The sequence below is a fragment of the Bison bison genome, unplaced genomic scaffold (genome assembly GCF_000754665.1).
Source record: "Bison bison bison isolate TAMUID 2011002044 unplaced genomic scaffold, Bison_UMD1.0 scf7180017864518, whole genome shotgun sequence".
In the NCBI taxonomy this organism is placed as follows: domain Eukaryota; kingdom Metazoa; phylum Chordata; class Mammalia; order Artiodactyla; family Bovidae; genus Bison; species Bison bison.
The window spans coordinates 8460415-8483760 of record NW_011495071.1 but is presented as its reverse complement, the minus strand read 5'-3'; the positions used below and the strand labels follow the sequence as shown (position 1 = coordinate 8483760).

At 50.6% G+C, this 23346-nt stretch overlaps 2 protein-coding genes across 3 annotated transcripts in view; both read right to left on the bottom strand.

Annotated features, from left to right (window-relative positions):
- Positions 1-1043: 1043 nt before the first annotated feature.
- Positions 1044-11037, bottom strand: HINFP (histone H4 transcription factor). 2 transcript variants are annotated; one of them, XM_010830452.1, is made up of 10 exons: positions 10856-11037; positions 6305-6489; positions 4785-5014; positions 4414-4525; positions 4083-4235; positions 3486-3563; positions 3279-3399; positions 3054-3192; positions 2838-2962; positions 1044-2013 (listed from the first exon to the last, which is right to left on the bottom strand). In XM_010830452.1, the coding sequence occupies exons 1-10, from the start codon at positions 10909-10911 to the stop codon at positions 1596-1598; spliced, it is 1617 nt and encodes a 538-aa protein (XP_010828754.1). In that variant the 5' UTR covers positions 10912-11037; the 3' UTR covers positions 1044-1595. The 2 variants fall into 2 exon arrangements, with proteins under 2 accessions (XP_010828754.1, XP_010828755.1); XM_010830453.1 differs by lacking the exon at positions 10856-11037 and adding an exon at positions 9794-9853.
- Positions 11038-14456: 3419 nt separating this feature from the next.
- The window catches only part of C2CD2L (C2CD2-like), a 14773-nt gene continuing 5883 nt past the window's right edge, over positions 14457-23346 (bottom strand). The window contains exons 4-16 of the mRNA XM_010830654.1: positions 21628-21723; positions 20936-21055; positions 20662-20772; positions 20458-20574; positions 20249-20360; positions 19998-20106; positions 19016-19080; positions 18795-18922; positions 18532-18706; positions 17503-17604; positions 17222-17355; positions 16849-17134; positions 14457-15551 (exon numbers count right to left, since the gene is read on the bottom strand). Of these exons, the coding sequence (XP_010828956.1) occupies positions 15340-15551; positions 16849-17134; positions 17222-17355; positions 17503-17604; positions 18532-18706; positions 18795-18922; positions 19016-19080; positions 19998-20106; positions 20249-20360; positions 20458-20574; positions 20662-20772; positions 20936-21055; positions 21628-21723 (1767 nt within the window). The 3' untranslated portion in view covers positions 14457-15339. The remainder of the gene's footprint in view (positions 15552-16848; positions 17135-17221; positions 17356-17502; positions 17605-18531; positions 18707-18794; positions 18923-19015; positions 19081-19997; positions 20107-20248; positions 20361-20457; positions 20575-20661; positions 20773-20935; positions 21056-21627; positions 21724-23346) is intronic.

Here is a 23346-nt window from a genome sequence, read left to right as displayed (position 1 = left end):
CCATTTCCTTCTCCAGTGCATGAAAGTGAAAAGTGAAAGTGAAGTCGCTCAGTCGTGTGCATGAAAGTGAAAAGTGAAAGTGAAGTCGCTCAGTTGTGTCCGACTCCTAGGGACCCCATGGACTGCAGCCTACCAGGCTCCTCCATCCATGGGATTTTCCAGGCAAGAGTACTGGAGTAGGGTGCCATTGCCTTCTCTGAAGATGTGACTGCTGCTGCTGCTGTGAAGTCACTTCAGTTGTGTCTGACTCTGAGTGATCCTGTAGACGGCAGCCCACCAGGCTCCCCTGTCCCTGGGATTCTCCAGGCAAGAACACTGGAGTGGGTTGCCCTTTCCTTCTCCAATGCATGAAAGTGAAAAGTGAAAGTGAAGTCGCTCGGTCGTGTCCAACTCTTATCGACCCCATGGACGGCAGCCTACCAGGCTCCTCCGTCCATGGGATTTTCCAGGCAAGAGTACTGGAGTGGGGTGCCATTGCCTTCTCTGGAAGATGTGACTAGACAGGCCTAAAAAAATGGTTCATATTTTGAAATTTTCCAACCCCTTTACGAATCTACTGAAAAAACATACCCTTTTCTTCAGGAAAACACACCTTCAGACACATACCTTTCTAACTTGGTTCTGGGACTCCAAGTACCTGTTCTTCCCTAGGGCCTTTCACACCCACCCCCCGCCCCACCCCCAGAGCCGCCTCTGTAGAACCCCTGCCCCAGAAGCACTGGGCCCTAACCAGCACTCTGAACGGTCGTGGTCGGGTGCTCCGTCTCCCTGGTGCGCTCCACTCGTCCATTCCAGTGTTCTACTGCCCACTGCTGGCCTATGCCTGGGACCTCCATCTTGGTAGATGTTCCGAGAGGAAATGGAGAAGTTTCACCAAAGGTGGGGTGAGGGGGAGAGAGGCAGGGAACAAGAGGACAGTTAAAAACAAAACAAACCCCAGTCACTGAAAAGGGAAACAAGCCTAATTATTCTGCTCCACTTCTGGGCAGCAGCATCTCCTCATTGCCTAGTTAATCTACCAAACATAAGGAAGAAGAAATGAGTCACGGCCCACACATTTCTTTTATTACCAAAAACAATTGTTATGCACAAACTCAGTGCCTCTAATCCCATCCCTGAGGATAACCATGAAAGTCCTTGGGGCTATAAGAGGAACCATTCAGAGGGAAATGCCTTGGCTGATTTTGAGGAAAGGGCCCTTGGAGGGATCAGTTCCTTGGCACCCCTGGGCCCAAGGACCCCTACAGACAGGAATGGATGTGAGCTGACTATGGATTTCCATCCCTGTTCTAGCATGTCTAGGGGATTAGGGTTTTAAGCCTGACACTAGCCCTCTCTACAGGAACACACACACAACCAGGGTGCCCCCCCTCAAAGAATCACAACTTTTCAGGACCACCAAAGAATGTGGACTGGCAGAAAAAGGACGTCCCTCAGCCTGCTGAGTGACGCAAGCTGGCTCAAGAGTGGACCACGCTACTCTCAGCATCACTCCTAAAGGCATCCGTTGACAAGGGCTGCCCACTAGGGGCGCTGCCACCAGCCTGGCTCAGACTCCAGGGCCTGGAGGTAGCAAGGGTGGGGGCCTGCAGCCTTCACACCATCTGGACTTCTGGCTCTTCCGCTGCTCCCTGAAGCTCTCCCATGACGCCCCCCGAGGGGGGCTCAGAGGCGGGTGGGGGCTCTCCTGGGGCTTCGAACAGCACGTAATAGACGACCTCCCGCTCGCCCTGGGCGTTGGTCTGGTTCACCACGTGGATGATAGGGCTCGACGTGCCCTGAGAGGCCGGGAGGGCTATGCCCTCACCGCCCCCACCTTCCTCTTCAGCCTCCTCCTGGGGTCCTGGCTCCCCGGGCACTGTTTCCAGAATGATGTCCTGCAGGCTGCTCTCATTCAGGGATGCTCCCAGGCCCGAGCCCTCTTGTGGCTGCCGCAGCAGTTGCTGGGTCAGCTCTACACTCTCATAGCGAACCAACTGCAGCCTCATGTAGCCGTCCTCATGCTCCTTGTACCTGGTGAAGGAGGAGCACGGAGGGTATAGCAAGCAGGGGCAGGGGGCACGGTGGGCACGGGGGGCAGACACAGGCTGTAGACTGGCGAGGTAAGGGACAATAGGAGGGAAGAAGCCCTGGGATTCTAAGTGATGGGTATTAAAGACAAAAAAAAAAGTCTTTATTGTATAAGATTTAGAAGAAAAGGCAAGAAAGCTCATTACTCAGAAAGCAAAGGGAGGGACTTCCTTGGTGGTCCAGTGGTTAAGAACCTACCTTCCAATGCAGGGGATGGGGGTTCAATCCCTGGTGGGGGAACCAAGAACCCATATGCCACAGGGCAACTAAGCCTATGCGCCTCAACTAGAGAGCCCACACATCGCAACTAGAGAGAAGCCTGCACTTCTCTCTAGAAGGCTTCACAGTAGGACTGCAATGAAGATCACGTGTGCTGCAACCAAGACCTGATGCAGCCAATAAATATTTTTTTTTTAAAAATAGGAAAGGGAGGGGAGAGGAGAGAGGAACTGTCTGTGTTGGACAGTAGGACTGTCAAAGGATTTATGAGAAGGCCATGAAGCTACTCATTAGGACCCTTGGGTTCACGCTCTGGGCTCTGGTTCTGGCTGCAGGGCTTTGGGGATCATTTATTGGGTTTGGTATTGTTCCCTGGATTCAGAAATTAGAAAAATATTCTTTGCCCCACCAATATTTTGGAGGTTCCTTGAGCCTAAATGGAGACAGTGGACATCAGAGCACCATCAAATTCAAGGATTTTAAATTGCTGAAAAGTATGAAGAAAAAAATGCAGAAATCCAGGTATGGGGGGAGGCTGAGAGACATACCTAAAGCGGGGGTGCCCTGAGGGCCACTTGAACTGGTGCTTCTTGCGAAGGTGCACGGTGAGGTTGTTGCCCCTTGTGAAGCACTTGTCACACACGTGGCATCTGTACCTCGGCTCTGAGTCCCCCTGGTGGGGAGAGGAGAGTGAGGCCAGCTTCCCCCACCCCAGGCACCCCCCACACTTCTGCTGGCTCCTCCCTACCATCAGCCCCACTCACTTCATGCACTTTTCGGTAATGCGACTTGATAGAGTAGAGCGACCGGGCGCTAAAGGTGCAGTTCTCGAAATCACAGCTGTAGGCTGGCTCCTTGCTATGGGTATCGAGGTGCTTCCGGAGGTCGATCAGATTCTTGCAGCTGCCAAGAAAGATCATGAGGGATCAGAAAGCATGGGGGAATCCTGGAACCCAGGTTTTGTTATTTCCCACCCCGTTTCTTCTTACCTGTAGTCGCAACAGTCACATTTAAAGGGACGGGCCTCGCTGTGGCGGAAGCGCATGTGGTTTCGGAGGGAGGAGGGCAGCGGGCAGGTCATGTCACACAGAGGGCACTTGTAGTGGTTCACTGAGGGGCAGAGAGGAGGCTGTGGCCGCAAAGCTCGCGGAAGCCTGGAGGGCAGGCCCGGAGGACAGCGCTGGCCAGCTACTCACCATGGTTGCGCATGTGGTCCCGCAGCAGCCGCTCTGTGGCAAATCTCTTGGAACAGTGAGAGCACTGGAAGTGCTGCTCTGCAGGGGGTCAGGCAGAAGACAGGTGGAGCACGGCCGGTGGCAGAGAGGAGGAGAGCACGCTGGGAGAGGGGAACCCCCCCAGGCAGAGGGAAACCACCCAAGAAGAGGGGAGCTTGGGGAACTATGGATGGACCCAGTATCATGGAAGGAGCGTGGGACCTGGAGTAGAGAACCTGAATTAGAATTCTGGCTTGCCCGCTTACTAGCAGTGTGATCTCAGGTAAGTGATTTAATCTGAGCCTCAGTTTTCTCATCTGCAAAAACGGGGGATAAGAAGCCTACCTCACAGGGCCGCTGCGAGGATTCACTGAGACAAGAGCCGTGGCACAGCGTAAGCATGGAGTGACAACCTCTAATGGGTGCCCATCAGCAGACACTGTGCCAGGTGACTGAGCCCTCAAGACAGATATAGCTAAGCTGCAGATACCTTCAGGGGCCCCCTCTCCTGAGAACGTGCCCCCAGCCACCACCCCAAGTAGGACAGCCTGCACCTATGCCCCTTCTTCAATCACTTACGATCCAACGAGGACTGGCGACGGATATGATCTAAGAACTTGGTGTTGTTGGCAAACATGCCCCCACAGGTGGGACAGGCCACCACCTTCTCCTGGGTATGGCTGCGGAGGTGCTCTCGAAGCTTAAAGCGGTCCTTGAAGGTGCAGGTACAGCCTGGGAAGGAAGGCCCGGTCAGGTCCAGCCACAAACCCCCAGAGTAGGGTCTGTACCCCCAAGTCTCTCCAGCCAGCACCCAACCCTGCCCTGCAGGACTGGTCCTACCCCTAGCTGCTCTGGTCCCTTAGCAACCCCAGAGTTTCTTTAGAAGCCATAAATTAAGGAGTGGCCCTACCTTTCCAGCCACAGAGCACCACATTGTTGTCCTTGCCAACTACTTGGTATTCACAACACAGGCTGTGCGCTTCCACGTGCCGGTAGAACCACTCGGGGTTGTCGAAGGAGTTCTGTGCCAGGAGCAACTTGGGGTAAGGACTGAGGATGGGTGGAGGGACTCCTACTCTCAGGTGTCCAGAGGGGGGCTTCTTGGTTCTCTCCCAAATTAATTGGTGGGGATAGGAAAGTTTGAGCAAGGGGCTACCCAGAAATGAAGGAAAGCTACTAGCAGGAACTTCAGGAACATAACGTATCCCAGAAAGGATTAAGGAGTCTTGAGATAAGATCCCCAACCCCTCTCCATCCCTACTCCTGGCTCTGTCTGCTGACCTCACAGTGCTCCCACAGGCACAGGAAGTGGTCGGGGATGTCAGGGATGAGGTTGCGGCTCTGGAAGTCCAGGATGCAGGGGCTGAGGTCAGCCTGGCTCTGCAGGGCCTGCAGTCCCCACTGTTTCAGCTTGGTGTGGTAGCAGTGGAAGTAGACATGGCGGATGAGATCAGCAGAATTGTCCGGAGAACAGAAGCCACACTCCCGCCACAAGCAGGAGAATTCTTCCTCTGCAAAAAGGGGTTTAGAAGGAAGCGACTGATGACTTTCCAAAGCTCTCCTCCCACTTAGCAGCAAGGGACCAGGCTGGGATGACCTGGTATACCAGGAGTTCATCCAGCAAATGCTAGCATTTAACGACTACTAACTGTGTGCCAGGCACCGGGAATACAACAACGAGGACAAAAAGAGTCCCAGTCCTTACCCTTGCACAGCTTTCAGTCAGGAAGAAAAACACATCAAAATAATCACAAGCATAAATATAAAGCTACAACCAGGTGGAGAGGAAGCACGGTCTAGGCAGGGAGACTGTGTGCACAGCCCAGTGCCAGTGACTCAGACACAGCAGGTGCGGCTGGCACTTGCTACTGTGGCTTGGCGTTTCTGCTGTTCCCTGAGGAACCCGGGATGCCTCCCACTCCTTCCTGTCAAACCATAGGTCTTTCTTTCCCCCATATTCTGCCCAAGATCTCTAGGAAGGCCTATCAGCTATTCCAGTCTACTTCCTATCTCTCTAAGCACCAAATTTTCAGTGCTCTATATAGGTTTACTTGTTTTGAAAAGTAGCTACTTTTAAAAATATAATAATCACCTAATTTCCCTTCTGTATAAATATTACTTGCTTCTGAAGCTCTTAGTTACAGGTTACAGTCACTAGATTCAAATGGAATTTGAGGTGGGGGAAGGACTGCTGTCTCTATACCTTCTGTAGAAAAGTTTTTTTCAAACTGTGTTATGACCTATTAGTGGCTAGTGAAATCAATTTAGAGGATTGCAAATAACAATTTCTTTTTAATTAAAGAGAATAAAATAGAACAATTCAGAGAGAATTTAATCAAGGCAAGGATTGTTTTTAGTATTTCTTAACTTCTCTATACAGGGTTGTGACATAAAATGCATTGCTAAATTTTACTGCATTTCACAGTAAAAAATAAATAAATAAATAAAAACACTGCCAGAGTGAAAAAAGCAGACTGCCAACAGCTTGTACAATATGATCCTTTAAAAAAAGTAAAATCTAATTTATATATATACATGCAGAGAGAGGTCAAAAAGAATGTTCACTAAAGTACTGTCAGTTAATTGACTTTTAATGGCAAGAGGAAAGGTTCATTCCATATATCCTTGCTGAATGAGTTTTCCAGAATGAGTCTACAATGTTTTTATAAACAAATAAAAAAAGCACAATTAAGAAAATAAACCACCACTCTCACTGGCTGCCTTCTCCCTCTGTGGCAAGGAGAGTCAGATTTTCCACCATCCCTTGGGCTCTTTCCCCTTCCTGTGTCCTGCTTCCTTACCAAGCAGGTCCTCCTCCTCCTCTTCTTCCTCCCCGGAGCCCTGCAGGTGCTGCTGCAGGTGCTGAGTGACATGCTCGCAGAATTCCTCCATGGCCGAGCACACAAAGGAACAGGACCCCCACTCACACTGCAGCCCCAGGTTCTCCTTCCGGGGAACTTTCCCAGGTGGCGGCATGGCGTTCACCCTAGAGGAGGAAGAAATCAGCACCTGTACAGATTCCACCCAAGTGCTGCTGGGGGTTAACACGGGACAGCCAGCCAGCCTGGAGCCAAGAGATGTTTTTCAGTGACCCTCGAGAAACGCTGTGCTTTTTCAGTAAGGACAGAGTAGCAGTTCTTCAAACCCCTGGAAGCTGTTTGGTGTTCTTGGGAATGGAGAATACAAACTGACATTATTGAGCACGTACCAGGCTCTGAGCTAAGAACTTTAACAGACACTTTTTCAAGGAGCTTCAGAGCAACCCATCAAGAAGGAATTACTCCTACAAAAGGCAGAACAATGCTCAGGTTCAAAAAGATGACTTTGAAGACCCAGAGCTCAGATTCAGACTCCTTTGTTCACCACCTACTTAGCTGTGTGACCTTGAACAAGTAAGCTTAACCCTTCTATTCCTGAACACCCTTATTTTCAGAATGGGGATAACAAACCCTTCTGCTTTTAATCTGCTATATGCCAAGGACCTACTAAGCACATTGTGTCATCTAATTACCAACACCATCCTATGAGGGAAGTACTGTTTTTAATTTCATTTGTAGATAAGGGCATAAGGCCTGGAGAGGTTAACTGGTTTGCTCAAGATCACACACCAGGGGTAGGGTCAGGTCAGGCTGACTCCAAAGTCCACATTTTTCCTATGCACACAGATGAGCCTAGAAGCTCCTTATTTCTCACTGGATCACATCATAAGTACTCCATCAGACTTACGAAGGGCCACACATACTCCTTTTGCCTAACCTATCTGGTGCTTTACTTCACCACTGCCCTAATATCCTCTGAACAAAAATGTCAATTCTATTTCACATAAGAGGCAGTGTCTGTCCAGTTTATACTGGGTATACACAGTGTTAGGCACACTTTGGTGGGTAATAAACATTCGTTGAAGAAAGCTGAATAAAAAACAAAAAGTTCTCAACCTTTAATATGCACACAAATGCAGAGGTTTCCAACTCCTGCCCTAGAGATTCAGATCTGGGAAGGCTGGGGTTAGGCCTAGAAATCTGCCCTTTAACTCAGCAGCCCAGTTGTGATGGGGCCTCCAGAAGCAGAGTCTGAGGAACAATAAAAGGATAGTTTCCCTCATTAAAACAAAACACAGAATGACAGGTGACACTGCACACAAAAATCTCTGGGGGAAGAAAAGACACTAAGAGGCCCTGACTCTGTCCCCTGAGCATCACCTCCTTGAGGACTCTCACCAACTCTCACTGTGGTACCCAGGAAGGGAGTGCGGTATTGCTCTTCCTGGCCTTTCAGAGAGAGGTGGGAACTCTGAAAAAGAACTTTAGTACACAATGAAAGGGGAAAACCCCAGAAAATACAAAATGCATAAAATCTTTCATACTTACAAGTATAAGAACCTACTATATCTAACTGGTTACCAAAGGAACCCCTCCCCTTTTTTTTGTCCACACCTCATGGCATGTGGGATCTTAGTTCTCTGACTAGGGACCAAAAAGGTAATCCCTGCCTTGGAAGTATGGAGTCTTAACCACTGGACAACCAGGGAAGTACCAAAAACCCCTTTTTAAGGAAGCCTTAAGGAAATGGCAACATATTCCAGTATTCTTGCCTGGAAAATTCCACAGACAGAGCAGCCTGGTAGGCTACAGTCCATGGGGTCTCAGAGAATTGGACATGACTAAGCAACTAAGCACAGCACATAGCCGCACAGAGGGTATAAGAAACCTGGGCTTCTCCGGTGGCTCAGTGGTACAGAATCCACCTACCAATGCAGGAGATGAAAGTTTGATCTCCAGGTTGGGATGATCCCCCGGAAAAGGAAATGGCAACCCACTTCAGTATTCTTGCCTAGAAAATTCCATGGACAGAAGAGACTGGAAAGCTACAGTCCATGAGGTGGCAAAGAGTCAGACACAACTAAGCATGCATGCAAGCATATGCCAAGCACTGTTCTAAGTGTCTTATATTTATAAAAACTCATTAGTACAACAATCCTATTGAAGTAGACAGCCTGATTATCCCACTTTACAGATGAGGAAATGGCCCAGATAGGTTAAGTAATTTACCCAAGATCACAAAGCTAGGAAGTGATGGAAACAGAATTCAAAGCCAGGGAGCATGACTCCATTCTCCTCCTGCATCTGCCTGTCTTACCTTTTTATGTTTGATTCCCTCCTCACCAAAGACATCATATTCATATACACAATACCCAAAGCATGCTTTATTGAGTAGCTATTTTGTAAGTTTCCTCCAATAAGCTGTGAGCTCCTAGAAAGCCTGGTCTGTGATCTCTTCATTCTAACTTCGGAGCCAGCACACACCTACTATGAGCTCTTTTAATGTTCAAGTAAACCTATAACATTACTTTACTTTTGCACAAATCACCTAGCTTCTCTGAACCTGTTTCCTTAAACGTAAAACAGGATATTAATATCACAGCAGTGGATGAGGGAATCGACTGATATGATTAGAAAGCTCCAACATTTACTAGCCCTGTGATCTTAGGCAGGTTACTTAAGCCCGGGTTTCCCATGTATTATTAACACGGGAATAATCATGCCTATTTCACTGAATTGATTTATGGATTAAAACACATAATGGATATTAAAATGCTTTGCCTAACTCAACAAGTGTTGGTTCTTCGTATCCTTGCTTCTAAAAATTAGATGATCTAAGAACCAATGCTACAAAAAGATCAACAAAAGGAAAATACGAAGGATTCCTAACCCTTCCTTTCATAGGGAATCATAGAAAGAAGCAACGAGCAAATACTTGAGTATAAATTGCAACGCAAGGCACCGAGAATGAACCCTGAATGGTACGCAAGAAAAGAGGGACCAAGGTCTGGAACCTTCTAAGGACTCACAATTTGGCCGAAGAAATAAGATTCTGACGTGTTTAAACAACGACCAAAACAAAGCGCCCGGTGAGGGGAGCTGGACAGGGAGAAACCGCGGCGGCAGGCTAAGCAGGAAAGGTTGCCCTTAGCGGTGGGGACTGGGCCCCTGGAGCACAGGTAGAATTCGGAGAAAAGGAAGGAGACCATTCGAGCGGGGAAACCTCCCCCTCTCAGCCCAGCTGGCTTCCCCCTAAGGCGTGGCGGCGATCGTGCTTCAGCTGCAACGAAGCCCCAGACTGGAAAATAAGTCGGGGTTGGGGGCTGGGGGCGCTGCAGGCGCCAGGCAGAACAGCGTGGCCGAGCAGCAAGAGAGCGCCTCGCCGAAGCGACCGGAAAAGTGCCTGGCTTCGGCAGCCGGCCCAAAGGACAAACCGATGCTGCCCCGCCATCCCCGGCATCCCCTGCTTACCTCCCGTCAGTCAGCTCCCGGGTCTCTCCAGCTCCCCTCCCACCTCGCACCGTCTCCGGGAGGGCACTTGAGTGACGGCCAACGACAGCCAATCGTCGCTCTCAAATCCCTCTAACAGCCAATCGCCGCTGCGACTGACGAAACCCGTGCGCGACCAAAACACGGAAGGGGCGGGAGTGAGCGGCAGCCGGCCGCGCGGGAAGGTAGCGCTGCGGACGCCGCAGGTCTGCAGGCTAAGTGCAGGCAGGCTTCCCTAGGGCCCGAATTTCCCCGACTGCGCAGGCTCGGCGCACGGCACCCACTGGGCATGCGCCGAGCTCGGGCTGTGAGCCGAGAGGGGTCTCCCCCCTCTTGTTGGTTACAGCTCCAGCTGGCCGCGTGGGAGTTAAGACAGAGGAAGAGGCGGAGGAAAAGGCGTCGGAGGCTCGGTGCCCAGAACAACGAACCCCGCTCGGCCCAAACTGGGGGTCCTTCACCTTCTTAATCTTCCTGTTTCTTAAATATCAGTATTCCTTATGCCATCTTCTCTTCCTCCCACAACTCTGCCTTCTTTGTTACCAGTCTCAGTGAACGACTCCTGAAACCTGGCAGTCATGTCTGATTCCTCCCTCACACGTCATATCCATTCCATTGCCAAGTCCTATAAATTCTGCCCCCTTAACACAGGATCTCTCAAGTTCCCCACCCCAACACACACACACACACACCCTTTCTTGAGCTTCGCAGTCCCATCTCTTGACCATTAGCTACGTCCATCCCGGATGTCTACACTGACCCAACTGGCTCCCTGCGGCCACTCCTGCTTCCCTCCGAACCATTCTCGACGGAGCTCTCAAAGTGATCTTTGCAGAGAGCAAATCTGATCAAACCACCACGCTGCTTTAAACGCTCAAAGCCCCAAACCATACTGAGGCTCTCTGGACCCTTCAGCATCTGGGTCCTGCATACTTCTCCCCATCGTATCTTGAGTGCTTCTCGAGCTCCTCTCTGCTCCCCAGCCCTGGATTTCTTTCAGCTTCCCCACCACACCTAGCCGCCTTTCCTCTGCTGCCTTGTACTTACTGTTTGCTCTGCCTGGAACAATCTTCTGAAACTGATGGGAACTGATTCCTACTCATTCTTCTGGTCTCAAAGAAGCAGCTTTTTTTTTTTCCTGGAAATCTTCCTGGACATCCCTTTTCTGTGTTTCCCTATTACAGCTCTATCGCACTTCCCAGGTGGCGCTACTGGTAAAGAGTCCTCCTGCCAATGCAGGAGAGGCCAGAGAGGAGGGTTGGATCCCTGGATGGGGGAGATCCCCTGGAGGAGAATGTGGCAACACACTCCAGTATTCTTGCCTGAAAAAATTCCCTGGACAGAGGAGCCTGGCAGGCTACAGTTCATGGGGCCACAAAGAGTCAGACATGACTGAGCACACATTATATTGTATTTGCCTGTTCAACTTGTCTGCATTCTGCACTGACTCAGTTCAGTGAGGGAGGACAGGGAGTGTGTGTGTGTGTGTGTGTCTTTCTATAACCCCACTGCTTAGCCTAGTAACTGAAACTCAGTAAGCATCCAAGACATATTTGTTTAAAAATTATGTACCTTGCTGCTGCTAAGTCTGCTGCTACTAACTCAGTTCAGTCGTGTCCGACTCTGTGTGACCCCAGAGACGGCAGCCCACCAGGCTCCCCCGTCCCTGGGATTCTCCAGGCAAGAACACTGGAGTGGATTGCCATTTCTTCATTAGGACTGATATTATGTTATATTTTCTAGCCTAAATATAAGCCTATATAGTTTACAAAATCAGAAAACCCGTTAAATGTTCAATATAAATAAAATGAACTTAAAGATGCCATTAAAAATAGCAGTCACAAGAAAATCAGAAATTTGTGCATGAAATTTTTTACTAACAGTGATTAAATTTTGTCCCTATTTTAAAATAAGGGTTTTAAAATATAATTCTAGTAACAAAAATGTTTTATCAACTTTATCCATTCAAAAGCACATAGCTTTAGTAATACTTCACAAATTGCCAACCATATTTTAATTCAGGATTAAACCACCATAGATGGCTTTTAGCTTTAATTTAGCAATTCCTGAAGAAAAACTCATTCACGGATCTGCGTAGACTCAATTTTTACAGAGAAAAAATTTCAGGGTATCTCTGAAATGCACACGTTTCCAAAATTTGAGACAGTACTTTGCTGTCTAGCATAGTTTACTTCCACTCAATCTGCTTCTCTTGAAAACAGGCCACAATTTTGGCTGGATAATTCAAGACACATCCTGAGATTTGTTCTTTAAAAGCTGCCGCAAGACCTTGAAGCATAATTCATACTCATCCAAAACTCTGGATCTCTCCCGAAAGTAGAAAATGGATAAGCTGAATTATGTTTTGTGTTTCCTCTGAGTTCGTTTTTTAAATCTCTATTTTTGAAAAGCGATGAGACTCTTCTTCACTACAAAATAGGTGACTGCACTGGGCAGCTCAGCACTGGAAACTAACTTTTCCAGTCATCAACAACTCAATCCACAGATCCAGTTGGAACCTGAATACCTGCCCTCTCATCAAAAAAAAATTTCTCGTGAAATTCTGAGTTCAGTGTGTTGGCTGTCTGGTCATGTTGGTAAACAAACTGCTCCTCTGTGAACAAATAAGAGTTTCATTTCTTAGATCAGGGGAAGGAGCTTGATAAATCTCTTTGAGTTTTGATGACTAGAATTTGGCATATCTCTCATACAAATTGGGCTTCCCTGGTAGCTCAGCTGGTAAAGAATCTGCCTGAAATGCAGGAAACCTTGGTTTGATTCCTGGGTCGGGAAGATCCACTGGAGAGAGATAGGCTACCCACTCCAGTGTTCTGGGACTTCCCTGGTGGTTCAGCTGGTAAAGAATCCACCTGCAATAGGGGAAACTTGGGTTTGATCCCTGGTTTGGAAAGATCCCCTGAAGAAGGGAACAGCTACACAGTATTCTGGCCTGGAAAATTCCACAGACTGTATAGTCCAGTCAGTCAGTTCAGTCACTCAGTCGTATCCAACTCTTTGCAACCCCATGGACTGCACCATGCCAGGCTTCCCTGTCCATCACCAACTCCCGGAGCTTATTCAAACTCATGTCCATCGAGTTGGTGATGCCATTCAACCATCTCATCCTCTGTTATCCCCTCTCCTCCTGCCTTCAATCTTTCCCAGCATCAGGGTCTTTTCCAATGAGTCAGTTCTTTTCCAATGAGTCAGTGGCCAAAGTATTGGAGTTCCAGTTTCAGCATCAGTCCTTCCAATGAATATTCAGGACTGATTTCCTTCAGGATGGACTGGTTGGATCTCCTTGCAGTCCAAGGGACTCTCAAGAGTCTTCTCCAACACCACAGTTCAAAAGCATCAATTCTTCCATGCTCAGCTTTCTTTATAGTCCAACTCTCACATCCATACATGACTCCTGGAAAATCCATAGCTTTGACTAGATGGACCTTTGTCGGCAAAGTAATGCCTCTGCTTTTTAATATGCTTTCTAGGTTGGTCACAACTTTTCTTCCAAGGAGCAAGTGTCTTTTGATTTCATGGTTGCGGGCACTACCTTCAGTTATGTTAGAGCCCAAGAAAATAAAGTATAGTATAGTCCACGGGGTCACAAAGAGCTGGACACGACTGAGCAACTTTCACTTTCACTCTGTAAATGAACCAAATATCCATATTCTGCCACCCTTTCAAGATGTTCCATATTCTCTGGCTAGTATGGACAGGAACATGGGGGAATATTAACAACTCCAAGCTGACTCCCCAAAGGCAGGTACCCTTAAAGCCTCTGTGATATAGGTTAGTCAGAATGTTAAGGCTAGAGTGACCTGGAAGATTATCTCGGCCACTCTTCATTTTAGAGATGAGGAAGTTGAGGTCCAGAAAGGAGAAGTGGACTTCTCAAGGTCACTTGCAGGGTCTGTGGTACACCCAGGTTTTCTGTCCCTGGTTCAGTGCTCTGTCTGACACCCTGCAGCAGCTTATTTGCTTCAAGTCCTGAGTAAGGTCTGGGAGAACAGGAACCAGGATCCTTGAATTTACTAGTGTCGTAATCGCCTGAAACTTGCCCTCATTTAGGAGTGAAAGACTTTTTATTGTGATGAAACTCTTATGAGACTTCCCCCTTCCAATCTGTCTCTTCGGAGGCAACAGCTCACCCTTATTCAGTGCTGACTGTATGCCAGCTGAGTTCTAAGCACTTTACTCATTTACTTCTCACCCACACCAAACGATAGCTACTATTAATCATAGTCCCCACTCTACAGATGAGAGAACTGAGGCACTCTGAGGTGACATAATTTGCCCAAGGTCATGCAGATAATTATGTGTGGAACTGGGACTCAGATCCAGGCTAGATCCAGAGCCTCTACTCCAGACTCTCCTATATTCTAGGAGGAGCAGCCTGTTCAAGGAAGGGGAATGAAGATGCCTGTACTAGCTGAAGCTTTTTTTCTTCCTGACTAAAATTACCACTACAACTTGACCTTTCAAAGACACTGTGCTCCCATTCTCTCTCACATGTCCCTCCCTCTGTGCAAGAACTTCACAGACCCAATGTACGTGTCACCTACCCAACATGGGTCCCTGTCTCTGATCCTCCCACTCGACACCACAGCCTCACTACCCATTTGCCTTTCAAAGGATGACCATTTATTCAGTTTATAAACTCCAGTTTGACTTTAATAAATTAAATTCCAAGCCATCACACAGCAATGGACATCATCATCTCCCACTATACAGAGGGGCAACCCTGCTCTTGCTCCATCATCACACAGTCTGTAAATAAAACTCCTAAAGCCATCTCTCTGGGGAAGGCTTCCCAGCAGGCTCCTGGCTCCCTCCTTCCAACAGAGCCACTGCTCACAGAGAAGGCATCAAGTACAAAAAACGGTAATAAAGGGGGAGGGAGGGATGAGGAGCAGAAGGGGAGGCAGGGAGTGGGGAGTACCTGCCCCCCATCCCGGGCACCGGCCCGGCATTCTATGAGCTGCCAATGTCCTCAGAGGCAGACACTGGTGCTGGTCGGGGTGGGGACCTGAGGGAAGTGTGGGAGCCCCATCCCAAAGGGAATTGCCAACCCTCCTGGGACAGGAGAGAAGGATCACCTGGGAGAGATGCCCTCTATCCACTGTTCACTGAGGGGCTGGGACCACACATATAAATAGAAAAGAGAATAAATAAGGGAGAAAGGATCATCTGAGTTGCTGAGCACCCTGGGACTCCTCTGAGGGGGTGGGTGTCAACAGCAGGCAAACGGGTCTGAGGAATGCCCACAGGTGTCAGGACAGAGCCTCCTCTTTCTCCCAGCCACCCATTCCCTCTTCTACGTCCTTGGCAACGGGTGTCCACTTCTCACACGCTTCCCGTTGCAAGTACCCTTCCAGCTGGCCCCACAGCCCAGGGTTGACAGGCCTTCCTGGAACTCGCGGGGCTTCCCTGGCCCAGGCTGTTGGGAATCCAGGGAGGGGAATGGAAGGGAATGTGGGGAAAGGGCTGAGAGGACTCCGGCTCTCTCCTAGCTCAGAGGGTGAACAGAGCCCTCAGAGCTGAGGGCTGGGGTTGCCATTGGCCTTGGGTTTAGATTTGAAGGAAAAGCGCTTGATAAGACGCCGAGAAAAGCTGCCAGCCTTCTTTCGGACGCTGGGTGTGGTCGCCGTGTTGGAGAGGTCATCGTGTGATTGGCTCAGACCAGCTTCCTTCTGACGTGGCCTCCGGCGGAAGATGAGCTTCGTGCCGCTGCGCAGGAAGCTCACTGTTGGGGGGAGAGGGGAGGCTGAGGGGCGAGGTGGGGAGCAGAGCATGGAAGAGCATGAAGGGGTCCAAGGCATGGAACAGAAAAGACATGCCCTTCCTGCGAAAAACATGGCGGCGCTCATGGGATTCTATGTGCACTCCTGAGGAGGAATGTCCCAGGGCTGGCTACTCTGTGAGGACAGACTGACAGTTGGGCCTCTTTACTAAAGAAAGAAAAAAGCTGAACAGAGGTGTTCCTAAAAGCCTATAAAATCACAAAGCGACAAAGTGGGTTGACCTTGATTGTTGACTAGATTCCAGGATGTGAGCAAAGAGCGGTGTGTCTGGAACACTTTAAAGGGGTAAATTTAAGACCAATATAATGAGAAAGGTGCTTACACAGCAGGCTTTGGACTTAGGACCCTTAATATCCCAAGAAGTGATGCAGGCTTAAATCATAAATAGTTAAAGACGTAAGTCATAAATAGTTAAAATAGTTAAAGACGCGCTGGCAGAGGGAGGAGGATATTTGGGGCAAGTCCTACAACCTTATAAATTAGAAATACCACAGGTATGTACCGACTGTGTCACTGTTACAGGGACACTCCTAGGGTTGGCCTAGGGAAGGATTTCTTATAGCGGAGAGAGTTCAGAATGAAAGGAAAGGGAGAAGAAAAGAATAAGGGAAGGAAAATATGCTCTTAGATCCGGGAAGAGAGAAAAACAGAGGTTTTTTAAAAAAGGGAAATACTTTTGAGTCTCTTCTTATTACCCACGCCTGTTAGATCCAAGCCAAGACCCAAGGCAGCAAGTCCCCAGTCTCTACTCTGGCGTGGCTGAAACAGGCTGGGAACTCTGATGATCCCTTGGAGGAGGAACGAGGAGACTGGCCCGAGGCTCCCATGTCCCTAAGTGTCCAGTGGGACCCAGGTGATGAAACTGGGCATCAAAGAGGGGTAGGGGTGGGACAACGGTAGCACAATAGTTAAGAGTTCGCCTGCCAATGCAAGGGACATGAGTTTGATCCCTGGTCAAGGAAGATTCCACATGCCTTGGAGCAGCTAAGCCTGTGGACCACAACCACTGAGCTGGAGCTCTAGCACCTGGGAGCCGCAGCTACTGAAGCCTGCACGCCTAGAGCCTGTGCTCCACAATAAGAGAAGCCAGCGCAATGAGAAGGCCACACACTGCAACAAAGAGTAGCCTCCACTCTCTGAAACTAGAGAAAGCATGCGCGCAGCAACAAAGACCCAGCATAACCCCACAATAAATAAGTACATTTTTTAAAAAAGGAGGGGCTGCCAATATCACCCCACCTTTGTGATCTTTGAGACTGCGGGTTTCCAGGGCACCAGTAGACCCTGTTTCCGACTCAACATCATCCACGGAGGGCCTCTCAGAAATGTCCGAACGTGTTGTCTCATCTGCTTCCTGGACACTCGTGGGACTGGAGAGGGCATCTACGGGTCCTGGGGACATGGCTGGGGGGTCTGAGGGAGGTGAGGAGGGACCTCCACTGGGCCCTGCATCATCCTGTATTGAGGCGTCCAAGGATGCCGCATAGCCCAGGGAGAGTGCCAACTCATCCTGAGCGATGGGCACCTGGCAGGAAGGACAAGTTTTAATGGGCAACAGTGACCCATGAGGGCTTTTTCCCGAGCCCACCTCCTTTCCCCAGAGCCCTGTTACCTTGGAAACACCCGAGATGATAAGTGTGCTACGCTTGGTGGGTGTCTTCTTGGCTGCCCGCCCACTGGGTTCAGTCAGCTGGCGAATGGCTGTCTCTGCTACAGGGTCCAGGCCGTTGGAAAGGTGGCTCTCCCCTGCTGGATGACGGATACAGAAGACGGGCAACCTGACTCCTCCCCAGCTCCTTCTTGGACTTGAACTCCTGTGCCTCACCCAAAGTGGTTTTTGACTCCGGGACTCCGGTGTCAACCACCACTCACACTTCCCAATTCCCTACTCACGGCTGCTGCTGTGGGATGTGCTGCTGGGGCCACCACTCTCACTCAGCACTGTCGTCGTCTTCTCGGTCACCTCCACCTTGGACGGGGAGCGGGAGGGGGAGTCTGGTGGGTGGGGGAGGGTCAGTGAGCTGGGAGGTGCTTTAGAGTGGCCCCCACCCGCTACTGTCTTTATTGAGAGGCAGACTTTGGCTGACTCATGACTAAGGCATGATTAATCACAGGGGTGACTAAGAAGATGCCATGGGGACAAAAAGATACCACAGGAACCAATAGGAGTGTGGGAAAGAGGCAGGGGCCCCACCAAGGGCATGAAAATACTGAGAGTGTGCAGAGATGGCATAGGGGTCCAGTGGAAGTAGGGGAAATGCCATGGGACCTGTAGAGCTGGGAGAAATGTCATGGAGAGGCCCTGGAGTAGGAGAATTGCCACTGAGGTCACTGGGTTTGTTGGAGGGTCCCATGGGTGCTAGAGGTTGAGGGGTGAGGGAGGGGCAATTAGGCAGCTGGGGCTGGGAAAAGGGAAGAAGACAAACGTGTGAAAAGACAGAGGGGAACTTGGGGAGGTGGAAGTATGAGTACTGTCATGGGGGCTGGTAGGTCCAGACTTAAAGGGGAGAGGGCTAGTTAGGGAAATGGACAGATGTACAGGAAAGTTTAGGGCTTCCCTGGTGGCTCAGATGGTAAAGCATCTGCCTGCAATGCGGGAGACCCGGGTTCTATCCTTGGGTCAGGAAGATCCCCTGGAGAAGGAAATGGCAACCCACTCCAGTATTCTTGCCTGGAAAATTCCATGGACTGAGGAGCCTGGTAGGCTACAGTCCATGGGGTGGCAAAGAGTCAGACACGAGTGAGCAACTTAACGTTCACTTTCAAGGGAAAGTTTGAGAGAGGCATAGGCGATATGGAAGATGTGGTCAGAAAACAGGAGGAGCTGGAATTAGGGCTTTCTTTGCCCCCTCCCTGTCCTGCCACGGATCTGCAGTCCAGGGCCCCTGGCTAGAGCTGGACTCCCAGGCTCCTCCTCTTTACCTAATTTGCCATCTACCCGGGGCCGGGACTGGACGGTGGTGACTGTGGTGACAATGGTGCCATCTGGCATGATGGTCCGGTCCAGCTCAATCTTCTTGGTAGGTGTGATGCTGGGGCGTGGAGTCGAGGGGGTGGAAGTGCCCAGGTTCTGGGGGGAACCCTCCTCATATTGAAGCTGCCAAGGGGGAAAGAGGAAAGAGGCAGGGCCTCAGGACTGGCCTTCGCTGGGTCTTCCCATCTCCCCACCGGGGGCAGCTTCTCACCTCTATTGCCATGGTGGCTGCCTGCCCCAGGGCTTTCCCGGGCCCAGGGGTGAGTGGGCACACCTGTCTTCGGGACAGTGGTCTGGAAGGGGAGGCCACAGACAGTGTGGCCTGGCCCAAGAGTTCAGCTGGGGAAAGGGGTGGCACTGTGAGTTGGGTCCATGACCAGGCAGCCCCACTCAGCACCCACCCAGAGGTGCTCCTTCCTGCCCCGTACTCACTGTCTCCACAGCTGCTACTCCTCAGCACTTTGAGGGTCAGCTCCCGGCTCTGGGGGCCCAGATCCCTGTGGCCAACGAGAGGTGGGGCAGGGAGGGGGAAGATTAGCAAACTGAATCCACCCTTGAATTGATCTCAGGCCAGAGGCAGAGTGCATGCCTGTATGCTCAGTTGTGTTTGACTCTTTGCGACCCCATGGAGTAAAGCCCTCCAGGCTCCTCTGTCCATGGGATTTCCCAGGCAAGAAAACCAGTGAGTTGCCATTCCCTCCTCCAGGGAGCTTCAAAACCTAGGGATCAAACCTGCATCTCCTGCATTGGCAGGCAGATTCTTTACCACTGAGCCACCTGGGAAGCCCAGAGGCAGAGAGAGATGGATGTAAATAAGATGCAACAAGATGGATGTAAACAAGCTCCAATATGCTTCCAAATACAGACTCTTCCTTAGAAAATGGGATGGGGCTGAGCAGGGACCATGCTCCTCAGCTGGGCATTCAGATATTCCCGGTTCCTGCCTTTCCAGTCTCTATGTTGAATCACCCTCTTTTTCTTTTACTCAAGTTGTTCCGTCTGCCATGAACCCTTGGTCTCTCACACTCTGTTGAAATCCTACTTTTGTTCAAAGGTGTGGTTTAAATGCCACTTCCTCCATGAAGCCTACTCTTATCTTTATTTTTGTGGAATTAAGCTCCCTAACCTAAGCACGCCCATGGCACTTTTTATAAACCTGGACTGGAGCACTTATACCATCTCCTTGACGTACATCTGTCTCTGCTTTGAGCTGGTGATCAACTCAGGGTTGAGGTAGGTGCATCTTGGTCATGTCTGTAGCCCTTGGGACTACGCCAGGGCCTGGCATACAATAGAGGCTCACAGCAAAAATTAAGAGCTGAAAACAGCTGATTCATGTCAGGGCTCTGCTGGAAGGACTTGATCTCAGTCCACCCGTGGAAGCAGGGGTGGGGGCTGGGGAGTCACTCCTTACAATGTCAAGTCTTCGCTCCACTCCACCTCAGGCCCAGCCCTCGTGGGCTTGGTCCACTTCTGTTGCATGGGGTTGTCAAGCTCAGCTACACAGCACACTTCCCCAGTGCCTGTGAGGAACCAGAAACGTAAAAATGCTCATATCCAAGTTGAGAGGCCATTGAGTAGTAGAGAGGTCATACCCTGGGCAGAGGGGCCAGGAATGCCTGCAGCCACATCCTTGGTAGCCCACCAGAAGCTTCTGGCTCTCACCTTCCAGCTCACCTCCCAGATGAGATGCTCGAAGCTGCCTTAGGAATAACCGGATAGGTCTGGGGATGGATGGCTGGGCCTGGGGTGCCATGGGTGGCTTCTCACTGGGAACCTAAGAGCAGGAGGAGGTAAAAAGAGCTGTAAGAATCCCAACACAGTACCCTGAAGACAACATGCACGCAAACTATTTGCTTTGAGTGCCTACTCACCAGGCCCCCAGGGGCAGAGCAAGCCCTGAGGTTGACCATCATAGCTGGCTGGGTGCTGACTATGGCATCCTCAATCAGCTCCTCAATAGTAGAGAGCTCTACTTGCTCCTCACCTCTCTGCAGAGAGGGGAACAAGGAGGTGAGGCCCTCAGCTCTGCCTCCCTCTCCCTGTTCTGTCTCTTCTCTCCAGCCCTTCCCCCTTACCTCCCTGGCCTGCAGCTTGGGAAGCACCGTCAGGCTGAGATCTGGGCGATCAGTGAAGGCCCAGGATACAAGCAGGCCTTCGCCAAGGATTTCCTCCAGGTTGACTTCCAACTGTGTACAAGGGACAAAGGGACTGGGTTGACTTGCCTGACTCCTCCAACCCCCTAGGACCCTCTCTTCCCAAATTCCATCTTAGAGAGGAACCAAACAGAAAAGGCAGAGGCAGCTGAACCTCCCACCCCCTGCCCAACTCCATTTCCCATACCCCCTCCACCTGTGTTGGTGGCAGTGTCAGAGTGACGTGGTAGGTCTCCATGGAGACGGCAGCGGGGGACTGCTGGGTCACAGAGACTGGGAACATCACCTCCTCAGCAGAGAGCTGGCAGTGCAGCACCTGAGACAGCCAAGGCACGGAGGCAAGGAGGGTCAGGCATAGAGGAAGATGCTCACCTCGGCCCTGCCCTGTCCTGCCTGAGAGTGGGTCAGCAGACCCCTCTCCAGTTTCCCTCAGGAATCACCTTTTGGGGGGTCCAACTCTTTTGCGACTCTTTAGTGACCCCAAGGACTGTAACCTGCCAGGCCCCTCTGTCCATAGCATTTCCCAGGCAAGAATACTAGAATGGGTTGCCATTTCTTTCTCCAAGGGGATCTTCCCAACCCAGGGATCAAACCTGAGTCTCCTGCATTACAGGCATATTCTTTACCACTGAGCCACCAGGGAAGCCCTTGGAGTGGTCATAAATCCATAAAAGAATGATAAAATTCAGACTCCTCCAGAAAAATGCAGATATGCACACAAGTACTACATTTTGCCTGTAACTTCAATGGGATTCTCCAACCTCCTGAAGCCAATTCTGGGATTCCTAAGGCATTCACAGACTTCAGGTTAGAACCCTCAGAGTAAAGGGAACTCAGGATCAGCCCCCACCCCAGTCCTAAAGAAGGCAGAACCCATCAGACCCTTACCATGGTGCGCTCTGATTGGTCTATGCAGGTCACATGACTGATGCTGGCTTTGGGTGGGAGTTGGGGCACCTCCTCAAAGGCGATTTGGATGGAGCTCTGGGGGAGTAATGTGGGCATAAGGTCAGGTCTCTGGAACTGCCCCCGCAGGGCTGACCTACTCAGTTGCTGGCTAGGCCCTGGCACTGCAGAGGCCTCAGCTGCAGGCTGCCTTCTGGCCCCTCCTTGGCTCAGAGCTTTAGGACAGGAAGTGTTTCTTTTGAATCCCACCTTTTCAGGGGTCTGCAGGTGTGAGGCAGACCTGGGGAGCTAGACCACCTCAGAGACCAGATCACCTTGAGCTGAAGACCCTAGATTCCTCCTTGAATGCCAGGAGCCTTCCTCCTCCCCCTACCTTCTTCCCTACCCTTGAAGAAAGATGTGCATAGAAAAAAATAATAATAAAGGTGTTGGTGCCACCTATATATCCTAGCTGGGCAGGGAGAGACACGGCTGAGCCAAGGGTGAAAGCGGTAGAGCCACTTATTCAAGATAAGAACTAAGCCTTCTTCCAGCTAAATGGGATGTGGAGGCACAGGAGTATGACTCTACCCATATTCTTGGAGATGAAGGTTAGCTCAGCATGGCCTTGGGGAACTTTACCAGAGGAACTGGGAAGAAAAGCAAGCTCAGAAGGCTCAGCGGCCAGGGACCTGGCTAATTCCTCAAGGCAGAGAGCAAGGTGGCATTAGGGAGCAGAAAGCTGCTTAGCTTAGGTGTTGTAAGAGCTTCCTAATTCTTCCACGGCAGTTGAAGCAAACTGCTGCAGCCCCATCCAGGGAGCAGAATGGGAAGAACTGAGGAGGGGGCACAGACTGGGCACAGACAGAAACAAATCCACAGGGCTCATTTCCCTGGCAAACCGGGGAAAGCCAACTTCTCTGCTACTGTAGCAGTCTTGTCCGAAGGTCAGGCCAAGGGAGATGGATGGTTAGAACCCCAATCTCCCCACCCCCTCCAAGGGAGGCTAATGTCCAGCTGAGTCAGCTGTCTTGGGGAGTCAGTCGTCTTGGGGAGTCAGTCCTGACAGAGGAACAAGGTACAGGGAGAGCTGGGTGGAAGACTGAGTTCATGGTGCAGACTGACAGATGCCATCTGGCTTTCTGGTCAGCTGGGTGAAGGAGGAAGAGCAATTTCTTGTGTGTCTACTGTTTCCAGGCATCTGGGCAGCTAGTTGAGTGAAGCCCTCCAACTAGTGGTGGCTGGAAATGGAGAACCCTCTGAGCGAGGCGGTTCATAGGCTGTGAAGGCCAAGATGAGTGGGGATCCCAAGACAAGGAGGTCTCACTTCCCACTCCCACCTCAGTCTTATGACCATGCTTCCTGCCCCACTTCCTAGGAGGCCAGCTGCTGGTGGTGCAATGGGAGGAAGTAGGCTGGGCTGGTTTGTGACTGACCCTCAAGGGACTGCTCTAGGCTTATGTGCTGGGAGGGCCATGAATTGTCAGTCTCCTTTCCACCTGAACACCTTTCCTTCCACACAGACATGGCAGGGAGCATGAAGAAGGATGTGTTAGACTGGAGCAGTGAAATTACTGAGGGATGAGGGGGTGGGTGGGATTCAGGCCTGGTCACACCAGGGATCTGGGGCATGAAGCGCTGACTGGGTGTGGTGGCAAGAGGACCAAGCAGATTCTTTCACAGGTGCACCTGTCTCTTTTCTACTCCTGCCAGCCCTGGTCT

Bases quoted from the DNA above. Each gene is read 5' to 3' on its own strand.
- HINFP (XM_010830452.1), bottom strand. From the start codon at position 10,911: ATGAGTAGGAATCAGTTCCCATCAGTTTCAGAAGATTGTTCCAGGCAG. The intron at 4,236-4,413 runs GTAGGGCCACTC...CTTCCTTCCCAG, and splicing joins GGTGCTCTGTGGCTGGAAAG to GCTGTACCTGCACCTTCAAG. The intron at 3,564-4,082 runs GTAAGTGATTGA...GACCCCCTGCAG, and splicing joins TCGCCAGTCCTCGTTGGATC to AGCAGCACTTCCAGTGCTCT.